We start from the raw sequence: 24298 nt of genomic DNA, 5'->3' as shown, positions 1-24298 counted from the left end.
CTAAAAATGATTTTGGTAATATTCTAAATAACTCATCAATCTACTTATTTCCATAAGAGTCCTATACCTTCCTTTTTCTACACCATTCTGTTGGGGTGTACCAGGTGCAGTTAGTTGGGATTGAATCCCTACTTCTGATAAGTGACTCCTAAATTCTCCCAAGAGGTACTTGCCACTATGTTCTTACCATAGTGACTTTTACTTTAACATTTCTCCGCATCAGCCTTGTACTATTTGAACTAATCAAAGTATTTAGTCTTGCGGTACGTTAAGTAAATTTATTTGTATCTTGAATAGTTGTCTATAAAATAGACGAAATATTCAATACTACCTCTTGTCTGGATAGTTATAGGATCACACAAATCAGAATGAACCAATTTCAACATATCTTTGACTCCATACCCCTTAGACTTAAAAGCTTCTTGGTTATTTTTTCTTCCAAGTAAGACTCGCAGGTTGGAAAGATTTCCACTACTAATGAACCCAAAAGTTCATCAGCTACCAATGAATCCTACTCAAGTTAATATAACCTAGCCTTAGATGCCAAAGATATTAATGGTTCATTTCCGAAGGTTGCTTTCTCTTAAAATTAGAAGAAGTGCCACCTCATGGGAGTTACCAAGAGTTGTGACTCTTGGTATCCCATGGAGGTTACAAACCACTTAATTAGATGAAAAGAGTTTCATTTTGCAAGTGTAACTCTCATTCAAGTGATCTTCCTCCTCCTAAGCTCTCTTCTTGCTCCTTCTCTTCTCTTGGTCGTGGGTTTCAAGCAAGGGAGAAGAAAGGAGAGTGAATCTAATCCAAGAAGAAAGGTTAGTGAAAGTCACATAGAGATTTTAGAGGAGTGTGTTCTCTTCTTTTCCTTTCTTCTTCTTCCAATCCTACCCGAGAGCCCTAGAGAGTGTTAGCACACTTGTGGTGCTCTCTTCTCCATCCTTGAGTGTTAGAGAACACTTCTTGTTCGTGTGGATATCACTAGAGAGTTGTCTACGTTGGCAACTTCAAGATCCGACGTACCGTTGGACGAGCGGGATTTGCGAGGGCACGCTTCAAAGGTATAAAATGTTTTTCCTTTGTAGATCTACTGTAGATCATAGTTTGAAACTCGTACTCATATTTTCGAAAGTTTTTCTTCGCACGAGATCCAGTGGCATGGGTGATTCGGGGTTTCCGCGACGCGAAAAGTGATTTTCGCGGCCCGAAAAACCCAACACTGGGTGCGAATCACGGGATACCCCATGTTCAGTCCGTAGATTCCGTAATAAGTGTACGTGACTAACAATTATATATATATATATATATATATATATATATATATATATATATATATATATATATATATATATATATATATATCGGGTACATAATACAAGAATATGCATAATTTAGTGCCTCATGTCCATAAATTGGACTTGGTAAGAATGTGACAGGTTCATGCAGTAGTGCAATACAAGAGTGATGCTTGAGAACTCGAGCAGTAAACTACTGTAACGGACTCTCCCTTATAAAAAATTAATTTAATTTTTTATACCAAATATTAAACTGATAAAAACAAATACTACATTTGATCTTAACCAAAAGGCAGAGAAATATATGCTTTCTAATATTGCCAGCCCAAGATATTTATAGAAGTTTCTCTACTCGTGATGTTAATCATCTTAAGATGTGAGACTAAAGAGAAGTATAGTTGTATATATTTTTTTATATAAAATAATCAGATAAAATTATTAATAAACCTTAAAGTTATTTTCAGTATGAAAAGAAAAAAAAGTTGGCAACTTAATTTAATTTTAGATTTAATCAAAATTAATTAATAGTCTAAAGTCTTAATAAAATAGTAATATAAATCATTCATTGGGAGGCAGTGCCCAACGAAAGTTTTTCATTGATGATAGGATAAATTTGAAAAGTGCATATGGGTCACGGTGGATGGCTTAGTACCACGAGTGCATGATTCGAATGCCGCAGATGTTTATTTGAACTGTGTGAGAAACGAACTCTCATTGTTTGGGAAAGTAATCAGTCTATTTACCATCACACCAAATCCTAGGGGCTACGAAGGTTCCTTTCTAAAGTATATATCAGATTAAAGTGCAAATTATTTAACAGTTTGGATTGAATCACACACATTTTCTTAGATCCAACTGCATGAAAACGAGCCTTCACAATAAAAAATTAGATTCTTTGCAGGCCCCTCCATCCCAGTTTTGTGCCAAACTCACTCATCATGAATTGCTGAAAAGTAGTACTATCTGTTATTTCTCCAAGTCGCGCGAGACAGAGTATCCTGCAATCTTCTTATTAACTTTTAAATCAAAAGTATATATATCATAATAAAAAGACAAACTAAGAAAAAAGTAGCCTTCTAAATTAATCCACCAATCATTCACGATCGAAGAACCACAACAATAACTACAAACTTTTCCCGTTGGATCATTTACGTCCAACATTGTCATATGGCAATTTCTGCAAGCAAAGTCCGGGTGATTGATACAATTCAACAAGATTTTTCTTTTGTAAAAGAAAAGAAAAATCAATTATGCTCGCACACATGCACGCTATACAATTACACAACACGTCAACACCCAAATAATACACCATAATTAAATAACCTCCACCAACTTAATTAATTACCGTCAGATTTGAGTTAAGTGAACATGTCGTCGATGTTGGACGGAGCTTGATGAGGCTGATGATGATCGCCGGCGGCGTTAATGATGTCGAGGTTAATGGCAGCGCCTTGGATTTGCTCCCAGATCAACGGGCTGGACGACCACTCGCTGCTCGCGTCGCCGATGTTGCTCTCCATGCAGTCGTCGACCAGCGCCGCGAAGTTGCTGGAGTCCATGCACGCGCCGAATGCGAGAAAGGGCGGCGCCGCCATTGCATTGACAATGCTTGCCTGGTCCTGCGAGCAAGGGTTCCACATGGTGCAGGCGCTGCTGCGCGAGGACGATCCGGAGGCGGCGGTCGCGGTATCCCCGGCGCCGACATCGAACATGAAGAGAGGCGAAGGAGGAAGAGGAGGGGGAGGGACGAAGAGCATGGCGTCGAGTTGGTCCGAGGAGGCGAAGAGGGGCTGGACGTGGTCGTACCCGGATACCGAACTCTGAGCCGATTTGCTCACGTTCATGGTCGATTTGTGGATCTTCTTTTTGATCCACGAGTTCCAGTAGTTCTTGATCTCGTTGTCCGTTCTCCCCGGCAAGTGGCTCGCAATGTGAGCCCATCTACAATCGGAAGCACCAATCGACATGACAGTTAAGTCAACGCACGAAATTAAAGCTCTTTGAACACGAACATAGATCACTACTCATCGGACCTGTTTCCGACGATCTCATGGAGGCTGATGATCAGCTTCTCTTCCTCCGGCGTGAACCGCCCTCGCCGGATGTCGGGTCTCAAGTAATTGATCCACCTCAATCGGCAACTCTTCCCACATCTCTGAAGACCTGTACATTAAAATATGCTATATCTAATTAACGGCATTAATGCATGCGATCGATATGAATCAAAGCGCGCGCGCGCGCGCACTCACCGGCTTTCTCAGGGACCTCGCTCCAGCAGCCGTAGCCATGGGCGGTGATGTACCTGATCAGCTTCTCGTCTTCCTCGGGCGACCACAAGCCTCTCTTCACCTTCTGTTGGTTGCAGCAAGAGTGGTGCCCCATCACATTAACCAAAAATTAAGTAACTATATCTCGACAGATGATTCACCCTATAATTAATTAATAAACCAGAACACCCCGTCGATCGATCGCCGGCCGGTGGTCGGAGAGAATTAAAGCTCGAGCCAGCTATATATATAACAATTAATGCCGTAAGAGGTACAGTAGCTCTCTCAATGTGTATGCGTCGCTGTTAATTACAACGACAAGTGCACCAATTGGGCCCCTTAATTCCGGCCCTCCCCTTTGCTTTATATCTAACCCTAAAACGACACTGCATCAGACACTTCCGATTCTCTAAAACAGGAGTAGTTTTCCACAAGCTCTTGCCGGTGGCCGGTGTGAGTGAGTATGCGGCATGTTTCAGTGATACATCAACATAAAACAGGTAACATAAGTGATTAAATAATTAAATACACACATATAATATGCGCATATATTGTCTTAGCTTGTTAAATTAATTGGTTATGACTTTGAATGCACTCAAACTATATATGCATGGCTTTGGTTAACAATATCATCATCTATGAGCCCATCCACTGTCATTTTGAACTTTTGGCTGCATTTTCAAATGATGAGCCAAGGACCAATTTCATATTTGTTTTCAATATTGGTTCCATAGCTAGTGGAATCACTCCTAGTGATGACATCATATCATGCAATGTTGGTAGTGCTACATGCTAACTGCATCTAGTTATAAAAAATATTTTTTAAGAAGAAAAAAATAATGTATCACTCTAACAGTGTGAAAGTATTCTCCAATCAGTATAAACTAGGCTAAATAATTGATGCATGATGAATTTAAATTTTAAACGCATATAACTTTTGAGAATTATAACTATTCTCCAATTATAATTTTAATCTTAGGTTTAAAGTCCATATAAACACATGAAATTGTATGAGAATTAATCCTCTATTATTAATAAAATTTTTAGTTTTGGTAAACGGAAAGTTTCTTTTCTTCTCATTTAATTTAAAAATGAGAATTAATCTTCTATTTTATTTTGTATTTAGATTAAAAGTGATGCTACTCATCATTTAATTTTACTGTCTTTACGACTTAGAATTTAAATGAATCAACTAAGCCATTAATTTAAGAAATCCAAGTACAAAATTGACGTACATTAATTGACACTTCTATGCCTCCTGTTTACCTGTCTGTCTTCTCAGTCACAAATAATAATTGTTTGAATCTCTCTTCCAGCTGCTTCATGCTTATTAATTACTTAAGCACTCAAAAAGAAAAAGAAAAAAAAATCAAACAAATATAGAGGAAGAGCTAACGTGCATTGTAGGAAATCTTTTCTTTATCCGGAAAAAAAATGTAAGGAAATTAAGAATCATTCTTAACTACATATACTGACTCATATAATTCATTTAGACTTCAATCTGTCAAGGTTTCCATTAAACAAATTGAACTGAGAATTTAAAGTCAAATTTGTTATTCATGTTTTGTTTTCTTCTGCATTTCTTATTGGAACACTAATCATACATATTTTGACCAACTCGATAAAAAAAAAATCAATCAATAAGTTGGTGAGTCAGACGAAGAATTAAATCATTAATCATCCATCTTCCAGCACAGGCAGGTTCCAAATTAAACGATATGCACACACATCATATGGCGCACTAAAACGCAAGTCCATTTCACAGCACAGGCCTTGCGGTTTTGACAAAAAGATAGAGGGAGCTTTCACAGTCTGGTACCTCATCAATTTGTTTCTCTCTCTCTCTCGATCGATCGCCTCAACAATCTGGTTAAGTAAGCAAGTCTCATTAATTAATCCCTCAAATTAATACCTCGACGATCCCAACACTTGTAACAGTATTTGGCAGGTATATATATGGAGCCAGCTAGCTAGAGAAGACGACGGTTGCTGTCAGCTGTTGATGAAGTCGACGTCGTCGTTCACGTCGTCGGGGGCGAAGCTCCGCTGTCTGCCTCAGGGCATCGTCCCTCTCCCGCATTTTGTCGAACACTTAGATTGCGCCTGGTGGACCAGCAAAATCCTGTACAGAAAATGTCATGCTCACCAACCATATGGGGCAGGAGGGGCACTGGCTCTGGCACTGACTCGGCACGCATGCAGCGCATAGTGCGATGCAGTCAAATTACGTTTGATTGATTTGGAGTGATTGATCGAGGCCAGTTACTGATCGTCGTACGTGTTTGACGTGGGAGTGGGAGGAGGCTAGGCAGGCGAAGTCAGTCAGTTTTGCTTGGATGCATAGCAAAGGCCTGTGTACTGACAAGAATGGATCAAATCTGAGAAAAAAGGAAGCGAAATGATTAGCAGATAGCTTTGGGGAGGAGCAAGCTAATTAGGGCATAGTGCATTGTGTGTTCCTTCGATCGATCGGTGCCATTAATTGACACACAAGGTTTTGGGGGTGGTTAAACCAACATAGTCCGGGACAGATGAGACGTCCCTCGCTTGCTTATTAATTCAACCCCTACATGCATCATCGCAATCATCCTATTTTAATTAATTAATTCATCATTAATTAAAATGACTTGAGCTTCTTACTTCAATTGGAATGAATTAGGACTTTCATGCCCCATTAATCATTTCTTGAATATGCTTCTCACTTTATGTTGGTTATTCATTGAATCATCTTTTGCCAAAAATACTTTTGAGGGTTGATACTTCTACAACTTTATAATACAATTATTATCATAACTATGTTAAAGCTAGCTAATTTGATCGATATGACAATCGACTTTGCAGAGGAGGCTCTTACTACCTACCATCCACTCCAATGAAATTGCAGTTGATGATCAAAAAATTAAAGACATTATTATGATATATTCAAGTCTTTTAATTTAAATGTTTTAGTAAAAAAATATTTTAAATTTAATCACTTAGATAATACGAAGAAAAATAAAAAATATATATATACATAATTAAATTATGAAGCTTCATGTACAAATTTTTAGTTTTTATTTTAATCTCTTAATTATACCTATCCAAGGAATTAGTTTATTTATATTTTTTTGTTTTACATCCACCCATTTAGGTTAAAAGTCAACATGGTGAAAAGGTCGAAGGCCATAGCCCATATAAATTTGGCCCATTAACAATGTAGTTGCGTACACTTACAAATGAGGCCCATTACCTTCCTTTATGGACTAGATTTTTTTTCTTCCATTTTTATTTTCTAAAAAAACAAATATTAACCTTTTAGTATAAAAATGGTAAATAATAAATATATATTTAACTTTATTTTTTATTTCTAAAAATTAAAATTGAAAATAATCTTTATGGCCTAAATAAGGCTTCACAGTCAAATTTAAGGTCTCAAATAAAATGTCACAATAGTCATGTAAATTAAAAAAATATAGTATCCATAATATAATATAGACACTCTAGGAATTAGCGGACGGATGATTAATTTCAATCTCTTCGTCTTATTGATTTGTTAAAATAGAAAAACTCAGAGCAATGTTAATATCCGAATTTATTTAGTATTCATCTCATTGAGATGATTAATTCAAGGATCCATCTAGTGCATCACACACTTCACTATAAAAATCACTCATTTCAGAAATAATATAGAGGTAGAGAAATCTCGTATAAGCTCATAGTAAAAAAAATATAACAAAAACAAGGAAATGAGTACACAAATATAATAAAAATCTTGCATGCTTTCTTCTTAATTGGAAACGCCTCTTGTAGACTTGGAAGTATAGCAACGCTTCACTCTGAATTGTCTAAGAACCAGCAATGAAGTGCGGAGAAGAAGTAATGATTTGAATCTTTGAACACCTTTAAATCCCGCGGATTAGGGTTCCCAATTAATCGATTTTACCCCCAATCGATTGCCATATCAGATCCAAGCAAATCCAGTTGTCCAAATCTTGCAATGGATCTTTTCTTCTTCTCTCAATTGATTAGCCAATCGATTACGAGACTTTTTAATCGATCACCCAATCAATTCAGAAACCCACTATTCGCTCGCGAACTTCTCTCAATCAATCACCTAATCGATTCAGAAGTCCATTATTTGTCACGATTGAAGAGGGTTAAATTGATTAGCCAATCGATTCAGCGCCTCTCTATTCTCGTGAGAATAACCCCCAATCGATCACCTGATCGAATGACTTTGGCCCAATCGATTGCCCAACCCTAACTCACTTAACCCGAGTCTAGGGTTCCCTTACCCAACATCCAATCAACCGTGACTTGTTGGGAAATGCCCAGTTAACCTTTAATCTACTTAGACTTTCCATCTTGTGCCAACTTCCCGTTGGACTTCCAATCACTAAGTGTGATCCTCTTTGACCCACTTAGATTTTCTTCTTGCCTAACCATTGTTAGGACTTTCCTCTTGCCAACGTGTGGTTCTTCTTGATCTACTTAGACTTTTCTCTACTTAACTATAGTTAATGCTTCCCTTTACCAACGTGCGGTCCTCTTTGACTTACTTGAATTTTCTTTTGCCTAATCGTAGTTAGGACTTCCCTTTGTCAACGTGTGGTCCTCCTTGACTCACTTGGACTTTCCTTTGCCTAACCATAGTTAGGACTTCCCTTTGCCAACGTAATGTCTTCCTTGACCCACTTGGACTTTCCCTTGCCTAACCCTTGAGTTAGGACTTTACCTTACCTAACCTCCGAATTAGGACTTTACCTATGCCTAACCTCCAGTTAGGACTTTACCTTGCCTAACCTCCAGTTAGGACTTTACCTTACCTAACCTCCAGTTAGGACTTTACCTTGCCTAATCTCCAGTTAGGACTTTACCCTTTCCTAACCCTTGAGTTAGGACTTTACCAGTCAAATATCCGGTCCTACATGACCTACTTGACTTTCCTCTCACATATCTATAGGTCTTTTGAGGCCGACAAGAGTGGGGTGAATTGCCCTACAAACACCTTTTTTAACTCGATTGGGTTTAACACAATTATACACTTAATTAAACAGGATGAAAGAAAAATAAGTACGAGACAAGCAATGATTTACTTGGTTGGTAATAAGAGGATTGTTACTCCAAGAAAAGTAAGCTCAGTAGAAAAATCTCCTTCTCGAACAAAACGTTGGAGGTGGAGAAGCCTTGTACATGAAAGTGACACTCAGAAATGAAGAACTGAATAGAACTTGAAGTACCAAGTGTGTTGTACCGAAAGGAGAAGATCAGGGCTTTATTTATAGCCCACTGATCGAAACTAATCGTTATTGATGTGGCATGATCTGAGCGCCTAGAAGGGCTCCGAGTGCCTATGTGTGGATAAAAGTTTATGCATGTCGCAGCAGCTACACAACAAGCCAAAGATAATATTTTATCTGGTGTGGGTGCCTGTAGGGATGTAAATGAACAAAACGGTTCGCGAGCTATTCGGAGCTCGATTCGGTAAAAAGCTCGTTCGAGTTCGTTCGTTTATCTTATCGAGTCGAGCTCAAGCTCGATTTCGAGCTCGACAGTTTTATCGAGCCGAGCTCGAGCTTAAGGATATTCGGCTCGTGAGCTCGCGAACATGTTCGTTTATAGGCTCGCAAGCAAAAAAAATGAGCCTTAAAACGAGCCTTAAACCGAGCCAAAAAACGAGCTCTAAAACGAGAAAAAAAACAAGCTCTAACACGAGCCTTAAAATGAGCTTTAAAATGAGCCAAAAACGAACTCTAAAACGAGCTCTAAACGAGCCCGAAAACGAGCCCAAGCTCGCTTAACGAGTTAGGCTCGTTAACTTTGATAATCAAGCTAATAACGAGCCGAGTTCGAACTGTTCGCGAGCTTGATAATTCTAAAACGAGCCAAGCTTGAGCCTTGTGATAAAAGCTCGATTCGAGCTCGAGCCGAGCTCGAGCCCGAATATAACTTAAATGAGCCGAGCTCGAGCCTATTACTGTTCGGCTCAGTTCGGCTCGTTTACATCCCTAGGTGCCTGGAACAACTCGGACGCTCGGACTAGGGGTGTAAACAAACTGAATCGAACCGAATATACAGAAAAATCTAAGGCTTAAATTTGGCTTAAAATAGGTATATTCGAGTTCGAGCTCGATTTGAAGCTTGAAAAATTCAAAATTTTTTGTTCGAGTTTGGTTCGAATTAGGGCTCGAGTTTGAGTTTGGCTCGAAAGATTTGAACATGTTCGTAAACTATTCAAATTATTGCTCGAAAATAGCTACTCGAAAGGCTCAAAATTTATTTATTTAATATATATTTAACTTATATTAATAAAATATGAAGGCTCACAAGCGGCTCGCGAACATTCGAACAATATAATTTGGGCTCGAGTTTAGCTCGAAAAAAAATTCGAACATGTTCGAGTTTGGCTTGAATTCGATAAATTCGAATACAAATCAAATATTTTGGAGTCGGCTAGAAAATCTCGCGAGCCGGCTCGAAAATCTCATGAGTCGGCTCGATTCGTTTGCACCCTTAGCCCGAATCGCCTTCACACAGGGGCGCCTCACCAAGGTGCCCTAGTTGGATAAAATCGGTCCGGGCCCTCAAAGTAATTCTGGGCGCCCTGACCAAAGTTAATACCAAGTTGACTTTTTGTTTGAGTCTTCCGCTCTAGCTCCGCTTGCTTGGGTGATTTCGGCCATTCAAAATAGGGTTCACCCGAACCTTTTTTCTTGCCTTCTCAAGCAACCTTCTGCTCCGGCTTCTCATTCCTCGAAAATGTTGCGTGCTTTTTTCTCGTCCATCGGTGTACTCTTCCGCGATGCCTCATCCCTTGAGTACACCGAGCCCATCGACTCTCTCTCATGTCGTCCTTCTCGTTAGCTACGTCTTTTGCTCACCTTCCTATGCTCCTAAGTTCCTATACACTTAAACACAAGACAACAAAAAATAACATGACCTAACTTGACTTGGTTGATCATATCAAAACTATCACGGGGTACTATAATCTTTCCCTTTTTTATGTGAGCAAACCAAGTTAAGTTAGATTAACTAAAAATAAATAATAGTAAAAATAGCAAATACATTATTTAAAATTCATAACATTTAATGCAAAATGAATGTACCCTCCTTTAGACTTAATCTCTAGATTTTTTTCCTTTTGATCGCATTAAAAATAGAAAAAAAAATTTATAAATAAATCTGAATTATTATATAAGGAGAAAATTTACTAACATTTAAAAAATTAAAATTTTGAATAATCTAAAATTTTGTGAATTATGAGAAAAATTTTTTTACGGTTATTTTAAAATGTACAAAAAATTTGAAAATTTTATAACTGTTAAACAAACATAATTAAAGTTGTGATAAAATTTTTACAAAATTATAAAATTGATTTAAGAAAAAATAAAATATTTTTTTACAGAAAGTTATATTTTTTAAAAAAATACTTAAAAGTAATTTCTAAGTAAAAAAATCATAAAAAATTTCCTGAGAATGTAATCGAACAAGTATTTTAATAAAAAAATAAATTTTCAAAAATACAATCTTTGATCATTTTTAATATAAAAAATTAGTATTTGGATAATTAATTCATAGAAAATTTAATAACAGTTAAACAAAATTTAAAAAAAATTCCTTGGATAGAGAATATGATAAATTTTGATAGAAAAATAAATTTTGCAAAAAATAACGCTACAAAATATTTTTAAATTGAAGAATATGATTTAAAAATAAATTTATAAGAATTAATACAATGGTAAAAAATTATTGAAATTTTTTCTACAGTTAAGAAATAAAATTCTATTTTTAAAAAATTAATATTCAATTAATTTTGAACAAAAATTATATGAAAAAAATTATTTAGATAATTCTAAGCAAACAACCCAAATTAAATCAATTTAAAAGTATGACATATATAAAAATTTAATTTAAGTACGATTTTAGAACTCAATAGAGGTTCCTTCCAACCGGATTAATTAAAAACTTTATATGGATATATTTTGATGATAATTTTTAATTTGACTCTTATGATATCTAAAATATCAATTAAGTCTTGAATAATTTTTAATTTGTTGAACATGTGAGCATGTATAATTTTTCAAATTTTCTATTTCTACTTTTAATTTTTATCTTGTCGAAATCTTCTAATCGACAAGATGTTGCTAAGGTTATTTTTAATTCTTTATTTTCCTTTTTAAAATTTCCATTTTTAATTTCTAATTTATAAGAATTTTTTGATAATATTTTTATAAATTTAAATAACTTATCAGGAGGTAAAGATCGTACATGACTTACCTTGTCGATCTCATTATCTGATGCTCCCCCTATAGAGTTGCTTTCTTTTGACATTGCTTTCCCTTCATCGATGCTTTCGATGCTCATCTCTGATGAACTTGCTTCGTCATCTTCTTGGTGACTTGTCATCAGTGGAAGTCCGACATAGGCTACGATGTCCGAATCTGATGACGATGTTTCATCCCATGTCACTTTTAGATTCTTGTGCTTCTTTTGGGTCGCTCTTTTGTCCTTATCCTTGTCATTGTTCTTCATTTTTGGACAGTTGTCTTTGACGTGTTGTTCTTCATTGCAATGATAGTACCTTACTTTCCTTTTCTTCTTTTAGCCTGCACTTGATTAAACTTATTAGTTTTAAAAAAAATTTTAAACTTCCTTACCATGAATGTCGTTTCGTTATCATCGTGAGAAGTTTCAGATTCTGGTTCATCCATTTTTACCTTCAAGGCAATATTGTACTTCGACTTCTTTAGATCTACGCATCTAGACTCATGAATTTTAAAAGTAGAGAATAATTCTTCTAAATTACTTACCTCTAAGCCCCTAGAGATAAAATATGCATCTACTAGGGTTGCCCATTTAGGAGTCCTAGGAAAAACGTTAAGCGCGTACCTTAGCGAATCTCGGTTGGTTACCTTTTCTTCGAGATTCGTGAGTTCGATGATGAGTTTTTTGATTTTCGAGTGGAGGTGTGCGACTATTTCGCCTTCTTCTAACCGGAGGTTGCTGATCTGGTTTTGGAGCAGACATTGTCTCATGAGTTTTGCCTCCGAAGTCCCTTCGTGTAGTTCCAGGAATTTATCCTAGAGCTCTTTGGCTGACTCGTAGGCTCCGATCCGGTTGACTTCTTATGGCGGTAAAACGCTCAGTAGATGGAATCTACCTTGCCATTTACCAAGAAGTCGACTTGCTTATTTTTCATCTATTGATGTTCTTTTTTGTCGTTCCCTTATTGATCCTTTGGTGCTACAAAGCTATACTTCATTATTATTAATATTCAAAGTCAGTTTTGAAGAATACCTCTATGTTCTTTTTCCAAATCGCGAACTCTCCCTCGAACTTAGGGGGGGTAGATGCTTGGTCCGGCCATTGTCTTTTGTACTTCGATCAATGGTTACTCCTTCTAAAGTGGTTGAGCTCTGATATCACATGTAGGTTCCTTGTGGCCAACAAAAAGGGGATGAATTTCCCTTTATAATTTAAAACAAACACCTTTCTCAACTTGATCGGGCTTAACACAATTACACAATTACACACTTAATTAAACAGGATGAAAGAAAAATAAGTACGAGATGAGCAACGATTACTTGGTTGACAATAAGAGGATTGCTACTTCAAGGAAAGTAAGCTCAATAGGAAAATCTCCTTCTCGAACAAAATGTCGGAGTCGGAGAAGCCTCGTACATGAAAGTGACGTTCAGAAATGAAGAACTGAATAGAACTTGAAGTACCAAGTGTGTTGTACTGAAATGAGAAGACCAGAGCTCTATTTATAATCAATTGGTCGAAATTGACTGTTGCTGACGTGACACGGTTTGGGTGCCTAAGTGTGGATAAAAGTTTATTTACGTTGCAACGGCTACGCAACCGGCGAAAGATAATGTTTTATTTGGTTCCGGTGCCTGGAACAACTCTGGGCGCTCGAACCGCCTTCGCATTGGGGTGCCTCGCCAAGGCGCCTCAGCTGGACAAAACCGGTCCGAGTGCTCGGAGTAGCTCTGGGCGCCCGGACAATGGTCAACACCAAGTTGACTTTCTGTCCGGGTCTTCTGCTCCGGCTCCGCTTGTTTGGGTGATTTCGGTCATCTGGAATAGAGCTCACCTGAACCATTTTTCTTGTCTTCTCAAGCAACCTTTCGTTTCGGCTTCTAATCCCTCGAAAATGTCGCGCACTTCCTTCTCGTCCACCGACGTAATCTTTTGCAGTGCCTCGTACCTCAGACGTACCAAGCCCGCTAACTCTCTCCCATACCGTCCTTCTCGTTAACTACGTCTTTTAATTTGCTCGCCTTCTTGTGCTCCTAAGTTCCTGCACATTTAGACACAAGACATTAAAAAATAACAAGACCTAACTTGACTTGGTTGCTACCACGGGGTACTTACAATATTGTCAACCATCCGATCTGTAGGATCGAAAAGAATTTAGATATCTCTACAATAGCATGATATTGTCCACTTTGGGCCTAAGCCCTCATGGTTTTGCTCTTGGGCTCTACCCAAAAGGCCTCATGCCAATGGAGATATCTTTCTCTTATAAACCCATGATCTTTTCCATGTGTTTTCAATATGAGACTATGTTTGCAACCTTGCAACCCCAACAATCGCCCCCTCAAACAAAGGACCATGGGCTTCCCACGTCCGATCCTCGACCCACTAGGTCTTCCTGCCCCTCGGTCTACCCGACCTACTAGGACTTCCTTGCCTAGCCGCAACTAGGACTTCCTGCCCCTCGGTCCACCCGACCTACTAGGACTTCCTGCCTGGTGTCTGGTCCTCTTGATCCGAACATAGGAGCCCCCACTTTCTTTGTTCGAGGTCAATATTGTACTCACATGGTTCAATCAGACCATAGCTCTTGTGCACAGTCGGCGGTTAAACCTTCTGGCAGTCCGGGCTCTGATACCAATTGTAGGATCGAAAAGAATTTAGATATCTCTACAATAGCATGATATTGTCCACTTTGGGCCTAAGCCCTCGTGGTTTTGCTCTTGGGCTCTACCCAAAAGGCCTCATGCCAATGGAGATATCTTTCTCTTATAAACCCATGATCTTTTCCATGTGTTTTCAATATGGGACTATGTTTGCAACCTTGCAACCCCAACACGATCAACATTGACCTCTTTGACCTCTTTCAGATCTTTTCCAAATATATTGTCCAAATATCGAAACTCAAGCTCAAATCCACTCGAACTTAGTCAAACTGGTCAACCTTGATCTAGGAATGGTTGCACCAACTATCTCCCAACACATAAGGCATGAAGGTTAAAGCGAAAGACAATTTTCTAAGCTTAATGAGTAGTAATATATAAGCTCATTATACATGGGCATGTAGCAAAGATTTTGTTCAACAATTTGCACGATGAAAAAAGGAATTAACTTAAAGTAACAAATTTAATATTAATTATCTAGGTAAAAAGGATGTATAGGCCTTTTGAGGTGGTTAGGTAGATTTGAGACCTAAATTTGTTTTAAAATCTTTAGGTCTATAATATGATGGATAAATACAACACCAGGGAATCATAAATCACATGAACCTCATCTTGTCTCACACATGCATGCTACGAATGGAGGCTTCAATTGTTTAATCACTTAGGGGCACCCCACAAAGCTATGATTATTAACATTTAGAGGCACTTTAAGATATTGCAACAATAATTATATGGAAGATGTTAAGGATGCCAAAGGAGATCATTTTGAATTTTCCAACCATGCATTATTATTGTTACTTGGGATGTTGAAGAATTATTTAAACATGCTAAAATGACAATAGTGCAATTATGAATGAGATTAACGTCAAATTCAGTGATCAAGAGATAAAAAGTAATTCCACTAAGGGGTTTAGCGATGATCTCAAAAGGGGAAGTAAAATCGGTGGCATGTCTGATATCTTTGCCAAATAATTCACTTTTGCTTGGCATTTAGGTGGAGTTCCAACTTATTGTAATTCCCCGAAACCAAATTAAAGAACAATTATGGAGAATGCTATATATATTTTGTACATAGGGGTTTAACCTTTGATCTAAGGATAGGGAACAAATGTCTATTCTATTGGCTAGATCTGTGAATGTGTAATTTCTTCTTGGAGGTAGCTAGTGCTTTCGAAGAAAAAGGATGATGCATTAATTGCTGCTATCTTTATCTGTGAAGTAGTTGGGTTTATTAATGATGCAACAATGACACAAGTAGTGATGATCAAGATGGATTTGATCCTTAGTCAAGTTCTTATATTCGTGTTCTAAATAAGTGTTATTGTTGCGATGATAGAAAAATTTAGATTAATCTCTTTTGGAATATTAGAGGCCTTAATATATTGGTAAAAGTGAAATGACAATCTATTATAAATCTTGTTGTAGATCATGGCTGTGATGTTATGATGCTTCAAGAAATGAAGGCTGTTTTGGATAATATGTTATTGACCATACTTGTTGTGATACTTGTCTATACTCGATACTTTAGTCGTGATGCTTGGCTATTCCATACTTCAACCTTTGCCAAATACTCTATGAAGAAGTTTATTTGCAAAATCTTATTTCTCTAATTGAGATAGGGAGTTAGCTTGGTATTGGATGGTTCTTGGTCTATTACATGGAGGCATATTTTGTAGGTTAAAGATTTTTGTCGGTTGAGAATGGCGGTTGATTTACATGTAGCCTCGAAAGCATACCTTGGGGGCATGGGGGCATATATAAGACAATGTGGTGGCTCGACACTAAAATGCCAATTTTCGGTTTCCCACCTTGGGACTCTCCTTTATTAGGCTAATTCCCATTAGCGAGCTATGTAATAATTCTTCAAGTGGAGACCTAGTGTTCAATTTAGGTCGATGAGTCGATAAGCTAGAGATGGTGAGATATCTTTGTATAGGATGTTAAAAGGTGGTGGTTGTTAACTTTGTTGGTCTTCACTCTATTTGGCTTTCTCTACAATCAAATGAAAAATGGTCACTTGGCTAATCATAATTAGGTTTGATTAGGATGTGCCTCTTGTATTTAAATTTTAGCCATGGGAGTACAAATGATTTGATTATAGAGAAAACCAACCACTTGAAAAAGCCAATGACTTATATATCTAAACTCCGTGACAACTAATATGCAATGGAACAAAAGAAAAAAATAAAGAAAAGTATAGAATTCAATTGATAATCAACACCATAACTTCTCCTTGGCACATGTACTTAGATATTGTTTATTCCCCCCTAATCTAAGAATGATAGCCTAGTGTTGTTTAAGTGCAAAATCAAAACCAAAACTCCAAATCCTAATACAATGTTAGATTAAATTATAACATGTTTCAAGTTTCCATTTGCAAATCTTTATGTATTCACTATGTATCATATTTTATCATGTACGTGAATAATATATTAAATACTTTAGCATCATCAAATCATATTTGTTGTAGCTATTTGAGTTTGGATTCATGAATTTACTCTCCATTGAACTCTATTCATGCAATGCCACTAACAATATTCATATTAGTTAAATCAATTTTATTGATAAAAATGTATTTAGCATATCAAAATTTCTCTAAATTTATTTAGTAATAAATGATAAAGTATATGTGAAAGAACAAATTCAATAAACATTTGCATTCAAATTCATTATTTATGACAATTTTGTTTATTCAATTCCACAACTTAATTTGACCTAATTCCATCGTCTAATATATACTAGAAAAATAATTTAATAAAAAATCTTTGAATAAATTAATTAATCCCATTTCTCATCAATAAAATTGATAAGGAGATCATTTGTCAGTACATTTGTGGTTTTTTAGAAATCCTAATATCTGTCACGTGATCCAACTTGAAATAATCATGAAAATCTTGTCAGTCTTAATTGCACCAAGAACAAAATAATGTGAGGATCCAATTAATATAATAGCTCCATTAATCATAAGACTTAAAAGAATGATACTAAATGGATATTAAAATGGAGTAATTACATAATAATGCATGGGCTAGCATTGGGGGTTTGACCTGAAATTAAATAAAAAAAATCCCCTAGGTATATGTTTGATAATTTTATATATCATCTCTCAATATTTTTCTCTTTTGTCGTGAAGATTACAATAATTAATTAACACCTAACTCAATGATTACCATCACTCAACACTATGAACATTAATATATATATATGCTTTTCACTTTTACTATGTTCGCCCCTCTATTTGGATGTCGAATGCACTCAAATGACTTCATTGTTTCTTTTCCCATATATAATTAAGTTTTTATATATATATATATATATATATATATATATATATATATATATATATATATATATAAGTTTTATTCGATATATTAAGCTAGGTTTGATTGGGTTTAAGGAGAATATACACACAGGGATCGGTGTAGTTAAGCCAAGGAAATGAGTCAATTAATCTAGTGCCACGCTATCATCAACACTTGGACACAACACTTTAATAGCTATAGTTAGTATAGACTCATCATCATAGTGGGTCCCCCACCATCACATGGCAAGCACACACTACTCCTTTTCATCTTTTCTAAACAATAATAATAATAATAATAATAATAATAATTATAATAATAATATTTTTTTAAAAAATGCATCCCACTAGATATGATGAATGAATAAATAAATAATGGTTGATTAATTATAATTAAACTGATGCTCGGCTTGGGCCTCTAAATCTAATCTAGATTTGCTTTGTCTCCATTGGATACGCCTTGTCTCCTGACGACCAGCATACCATAGAACACTCTCATGCATGCTCATGGACTTGGCACTGCTGGATCGATCGAAACAACTGCATAATATTTATCTCTATCTATGGCCGTGCAGGTCAGAGCTAGAGGAGGATGAACTGATGTCATGCATGGATGATGGATCCTACTCATTGCTGATGCACTGTAATTTGACAAGAGGATAATTAGGGTTTGCAATTGCCATGCATGTACGAAGCTTTTTAACTGAGAAGGACTGATTAATGCTTCTTCTTCTTCCATGCATGCAGCATTTTATTTATATATATATATATTCGCTTCCGCACGACATGCATGTGACGCGATGAAGAGGCTCATGGCTCGAGGTATTGGGAAATGCGAATCCAGTCAATCATAAATTAATAGCAAGATAATTTTCCCGTTTTTACTGAATCGTCCTTGTCTCACCTTCCATTTTCACTCAAAACACGCTTTTATATACACAAGAATATTAGTTTACTCGTCTCATGATGCGGGACCCATGAGCATCAGGTATATTTTTAATTTTTTTTTAGAGTTTAAAATTTCGGTAAATAGGAAAAAAATTTCTGAATAAAACTTCAATTTTACATGAGCCCCATCTTAAAAAAAAAATTATTTTCACTCCATGTATATAAAGTTTTATTTACTTCAATTCTCTCGTATAAACATTGTTACCTAATTATCCATTATATTTTTTAATTTAGATAAAAAAATTTAAAAATGAGTATAATTTCTCTTAAATTCAACACTTTAAACTAGAATTGAATATATTTTCTATCAAATTGAGCACGATTTTTTTCCCGTTTAATATAATTTCTCTTAAATTCAGCACCATTTAAAGAGAGTTTAGTATTTTTTTCATCCAATTGAGCACTATTTAAAGAGAATCTAGTATATTTTTCATCCAATTGAGGTGGAAAAAGAGTCATGCTCAATTTGATAGAAAATACATTAGATTCTAGTTAAATATATTGAATTTAAGAGAAATTATACTCATTTTAGACTTTATATCTAAAAAATATGAGAGACAATTAGGTAAATTAGTATCCATTATATTTGGTTAGCGAGTGGAAAATTGAGATGATTTTTTTTCTCGCTTAATATAATTTCTCCTAAATTCAGCACCATTTAAAGAGAATCTAGTATATTTTTAATCAAATTGAGCACTATTTAAATAGAATCTAGTATATTTTTATCCAATTGAGGTGGAAAAAGAGTCATGCTCAATTTGATAGAAAATATACTAAATTCTAGTTTAATATGTTGAATTTAAGAGGAATTATACTCATTTTTGGACTTTTTATACCTAAAAAATATGAGTGACAATTAGGTAAATTAATATCCATCATGTTTGATTAGGGAGTGGAAACAAAGTTTTTTTAGTAATGAGGACTACATGCAAAGTTTTATTTATAATTGGGGGCTGCATGTAATTTTTTCCTTAAAATTTAGTGATATATGTAGGGTGGAATCGGGTAGGGACTCGTCCTATAACCATCTTACCCAATCTCCGTCCCGATAAAAATTGGGAATCATTTTTTTCTGCTGATCTTGTACCCGACAAATGTCGGGATCCGAATGTTCGAGATCTCATCGGGTAGGGAGATAATATCTCGAATGTTCAAATATTTTCATTATACAACAACATTTTGAGTCAATATTACCATGCTCCAGGATCCACATTTCCAGTCGAATTATCACCCAGATTCAATCTCGCAATAGATAATTTACAAAACCAAGAACAGAAGATAAAAGTGGAAACATTAGCTTCAATGTCTTGAACACGATTATTAAAAGATTACTGGAATTTTGATGAAATATTTACACAATAACCTTTTCCTGTCTTGAGTTCAATCATCATAGTTACAAGAAACTTGAACAAATACAGAAATAAACAACTATCTAAACAAAGAAAAGCATAAACATTAGCATTGTAATTTTTCTCATGACACATGAAATAAATTTTGTAGCTCTTGCAATTAATATTTCACGAAGGGGGTTTCAATCCCACATGATCACCACCAATGTTCATAAATGACTTCATCAATACTCCATGTTTACAAGAAATTTTCATGCAGAAACTAATATAAAACTTATGACTTTAAGGTAAATGAAAAGATATACATTGATGGAGATAACAACAGTCAATTTTTTGATTATGAAAATGTTAGTTACTTGATTATGAAAATGTTAGTGGGTAACTAAGTGGATGTCTTAAAGATCATCATTCACAAAATACTAGTGCTGATGATATTCAGATTCTTTAATATCAGGTAAGCAGGAGCATCCATAATTAAGCAATGAGGGTACCTACAAACAAAAAATATCATATAAGCATAATCTATAGTCTATACCAAGATAAACAAGTTAAATATTGACTTACTTGTATAAGTTGAATTTGTCTTCTGTCGGCTTCTTGTTTAAGTTAATTTCTTCACCTTTAAGCCAGTCACTAGTATACACTAGTGCCTCCACCATTTGGGAATGCAATGATGCCCTAAATGGATCTACAACCCTCCTCCTAAGGCTAAAACATTCTCACTAGCAACAATAGATGAAGGGATTGAAAAAATATCCTTGGCAATCTTAGAAAAGACTGGAAATGTCGTTGTATTCCCTTTCTACCATTCCAAAATATCGAAGCTTGAGCTTCATTTCACAAAAGGATCCAAGAAGTACTTGTCCACCTCATTGGTTATTTCTGCTTGCTTTTGAGTTTTTCTTACTTGAGCCATTTTCAGATGGTAGTTTAGTTTAATGGGATCATTTTTATATATTTCCATTAATATGATCCAAACGTAAATTTTCTTTATATGCATGATACAACTCCATTAGATAATTTTTTAAACAGTCAACAAAGGATTGCATTTTACTAGCATCCAATTTCATATCTTCCAAATGGATCCCAATCATTTGAAGTTTATAACGAGATTCTAGAATGTGACCTAGGAAAACAAGCTTGTTCACCTTCTCAAGATTACCCCAATACTTCTTAAACTTACTCTCCATTCTCTTAGCAATTTCTTGCAATAAAGGATCAGTGGTGTCAAGTATTGTCTCATCAATGGCCGCCCTCATTGCAACTATTTCCTCCCAAATCAAGGGTGATGTCTTTTTCTTGGTAGCACTAAGTTGCAATGTAGTATCATGAAACCTCTTGAGAAAGTTCACTAACTTGCGCCTTCTCCCAATCTTTTTCTATGGGAAGCCCCACTCTCTTTTTCTTCTCCAAACCATCTACCTCTTCAAAGTATTTAACAAATTGAACATTCTCTGCCATCCTACCAAATACTTTCTTAAACTTGTATGCAACAAAAAGCATTGTAAGGATAGAATTCCATCTTGTAGGCATATCCATTGGAATGGTTGACATTTTATCCATCTTCAATATGATAGTACACTCCCTAAATTGGTCCAACTGTGCCCCCAGAAGAGTAAATAAATTTCACACAATTTCTAATGGACTCAATTGACTCATTAGGAAACTTCAACCCACTTTTGACAATTAAATTTATGATATGACAACAACATCTCAAATGCAAGTACTTACCATCAAATAATAGAGTGCCCATTTCCTTTAGCCTCTTTCCCATGTACTCCGCCACTTTATCGTTCGTGCTAGTATTATCAACTGTGATAGTGAAACCTTTATCTATCCCCTAATTTCTCAAGCACATTTTTAAAACTTTGCCAATGTCATCTACTTTGTGAGAAGTAATCTTGGTGAAATTTATTATTCGCTTATGAAACTTCCAATCATTGTCCAAGAAATGAGTTGTGATTATCATGTAATTGATATTCTAAATTAAAATCCAAGTATCGGTCGTGATACTTGTTGGAGTGTATACTGAAAGCCTAAGCTTTTGTAAACATTTATGTTGAATAAAGAATCACATTTGGTCAATTTATCTACATTTGTTTGTAGTTGTTCAATTAATTTATATTGTAGATAACATAGTATGTGGTGTCACATGCAGAAGATGATGTTATCAGTACCTTATAAATTATAAACAGTAGCTCACGACCAAAATGGAAAGGAACAAACCATTAGAAGGTCATAGTGTAATTAGGTATTAGTTTATCTTGACTATATAATTACACTAGTACACTCAGAGTGTATTGAGTAGGACTATTTGAGGTCGTTTCTTTTATACTGACTTTATAAAGGAACAAAGACCTCAGTTATTATGGAAGTGTGTGCTCTTAATCCTAATATAATAACAAGCACATATATTTGATATTTATTTCTTTAATTTATCAATGGGTGAGATTTAGTTCGATGAATCAATAAGCCCAATAAATTGGGAAATGATATCACTTATAGTGTGTATTGTTGATTATAGAAGGAAACTGTGTCCTAGAGATACTAGGTTGATAATGTCCCCAAGAGGAGCTCATAAGGATTGTCATGTTAAACCCTGCAGGTGGACTTAGTCTGACATGATGATAAGGTTGAATAGTACTACTCTTGGACTAAGATATTAATTAAATGAGTTGTCAGTAACTCACTTAATTAGTGAACATTCGATATCTTAAACACAGGGAGACTAACACACTCATAATAAGAAGGAGCCCAAAAATATAATTTGGGATTGGTGCGGTAGTTTAATAATAGTTCTCTAGTGGAATGAATTATTATTGATAAAATTAAGTTGTGTGTTCGGGGCGAACACGGGATGCTTAATTTTATCGGGAGACCAAAACCAATTCCTCCTCTCGGTCCCTATCGTAGCCTCTTATTTATAGAGTACTATACCCACCTTCTATACCCACCTAAAGAGGGCCGGCCAAGCTAGCTTGGGAATCAAGCTAGGGTCGGCCTAAGCTTGGTTTATGGGTGGCCGGCCCTAGCTTGAACCCAAGCTAGAGGGGGCCGGCCATAATGAAATTAAAAAGAATTTTAATTTTAATTTTTTATTATGTGGAAGATATAATTTATTAAAGAGAATTAAAATTAAAATATCTCTCTTAAAAGGATCTACAAAAGATTAAAGAAAGAGATTAGATCTCTTTCCTTATTTGTAGATTGGAAAGATATTTTATTTTCTATTTGAAAATTATTCACATGTTAAAAATTAAAATTATAGAAATTTCTTTTTATCAACCATGAAGGGATTTTTGAAGAGAAATTTTATTTTTAAAATTTTCGGAAACAAATTAGGAAGTTTTAATTTGTTGATTGAAACTTGTCTAATTTGTCTCTCTATGATGTGGCCGGCCATTATAAGTTTAATTGGGAAATTTAATTTTATTTTTCTCAATTAATTCATGTCAAGGAAAATTAAGAAAATTTTATTGTAATTAAATTTCCTAATTTGCCAAAGCCAAGGAATATAAAAGAAGGGGTGGGGGTGCCTTCATAGGTTACACCTCTATTATTTTTCTCCCTCTCTTGTTCCTTGGTGTGGCTGGCCATCTTCTTCCTCTCTTCCTCTTTGTGGTGGCTGAAACCTCTTTCTTGGCTTGGTGCTCTTGTGGTGGCCGGATACTACTTGGAGAAGAAGAAGAAGAAGAAGAAGGAGAGAAAGCTTGCATCCCTTGGAGCTTGGTTAGTGGTTTTCTTCATCCTTGGTAAAGCTCTTGTTTTGGCCGAACCTAGCTAGGAGGAGAAGAAGGTGCATTGGTGGTTTCTCATCTCGGAAGCTCGTTGTCCACACAACGTCCGAGGTTAGAAGAGGAATACAGTAGAAGATCAAGAGGTCTTTCTAGAAGGTATAACTAGTAATTTTCCTTTCCGCATCATACTAGTTATTTTTGGAAAAAATACCAAATACAAGAGGCTTACAATTCTAGTATTTCAAATTTATTTTCGATGTAGTGTTCTTATGTTTATTTCTTTTCCTTGTGATTTGATTGTTCTTTTCGGTTAACCTAAAGTTATTTTAGGAAATTAAATATTAGCTTTCTATAAAAGGTTTTGTCTAGTCGGTGGTGGTTGCTCCCATATCCAAGAAGGTCATGTGCCTCACCACGTCAGTACTGGGAACCAATTATGGAAATTAATATTTAATGGAATTAATAACTTAAGGTGATTTGGGTCGAACGTGTTAAGTTCC

General features: G+C 35.7%; 1 protein-coding gene and 1 pseudogene across 1 annotated transcript; both read right to left on the bottom strand.

Annotated features, from left to right (window-relative positions):
* Positions 1-1419: 1419 nt before the first annotated feature.
* On the bottom strand, positions 1420-1594 carry LOC122018161 (annotated as a pseudogene).
* Positions 1595-2385: 791 nt separating this feature from the next.
* On the bottom strand, positions 2386-3770 carry LOC122016397 (transcription factor MYB61-like). Its single transcript, XM_042573678.1, has 3 exons — positions 3542-3770; positions 3326-3455; positions 2386-3233 (listed from the first exon to the last, which is right to left on the bottom strand). The coding sequence occupies exons 1-3, from the start codon at positions 3672-3674 to the stop codon at positions 2651-2653; spliced, it is 846 nt and encodes a 281-aa protein (XP_042429612.1). The 5' UTR covers positions 3675-3770; the 3' UTR covers positions 2386-2650.
* Between the last annotated feature and the right edge of the window lie 20528 nt (positions 3771-24298).

The sequence above is a fragment of the Zingiber officinale genome, chromosome 8B, assembly GCF_018446385.1.
Source record: "Zingiber officinale cultivar Zhangliang chromosome 8B, Zo_v1.1, whole genome shotgun sequence".
Classification (NCBI taxonomy): Eukaryota; Viridiplantae; Streptophyta; class Magnoliopsida; order Zingiberales; family Zingiberaceae; genus Zingiber; species Zingiber officinale.
This window is presented reverse-complemented; position numbering and strand designations above follow the sequence as displayed.

Excerpts from the sequence above, each read along its gene's own strand:
- LOC122016397 (XM_042573678.1), bottom strand. The coding sequence starts at position 3,674 with ATGGGGCACCACTCTTGCTGCAACCAACAGAAGGTGAAGAGAGGCTTG. Across the intron at positions 3,456-3,541 it reads CGAGGTCCCTGAGAAAGCCG|GTCTTCAGAGATGTGGGAAG; the intron begins GTGAGTGCGCGC and ends TTTAATGTACAG. Across the intron at positions 3,234-3,325 it reads CATGAGATCGTCGGAAACAG|ATGGGCTCACATTGCGAGCC; the intron begins GTCCGATGAGTA and ends TTCCGATTGTAG.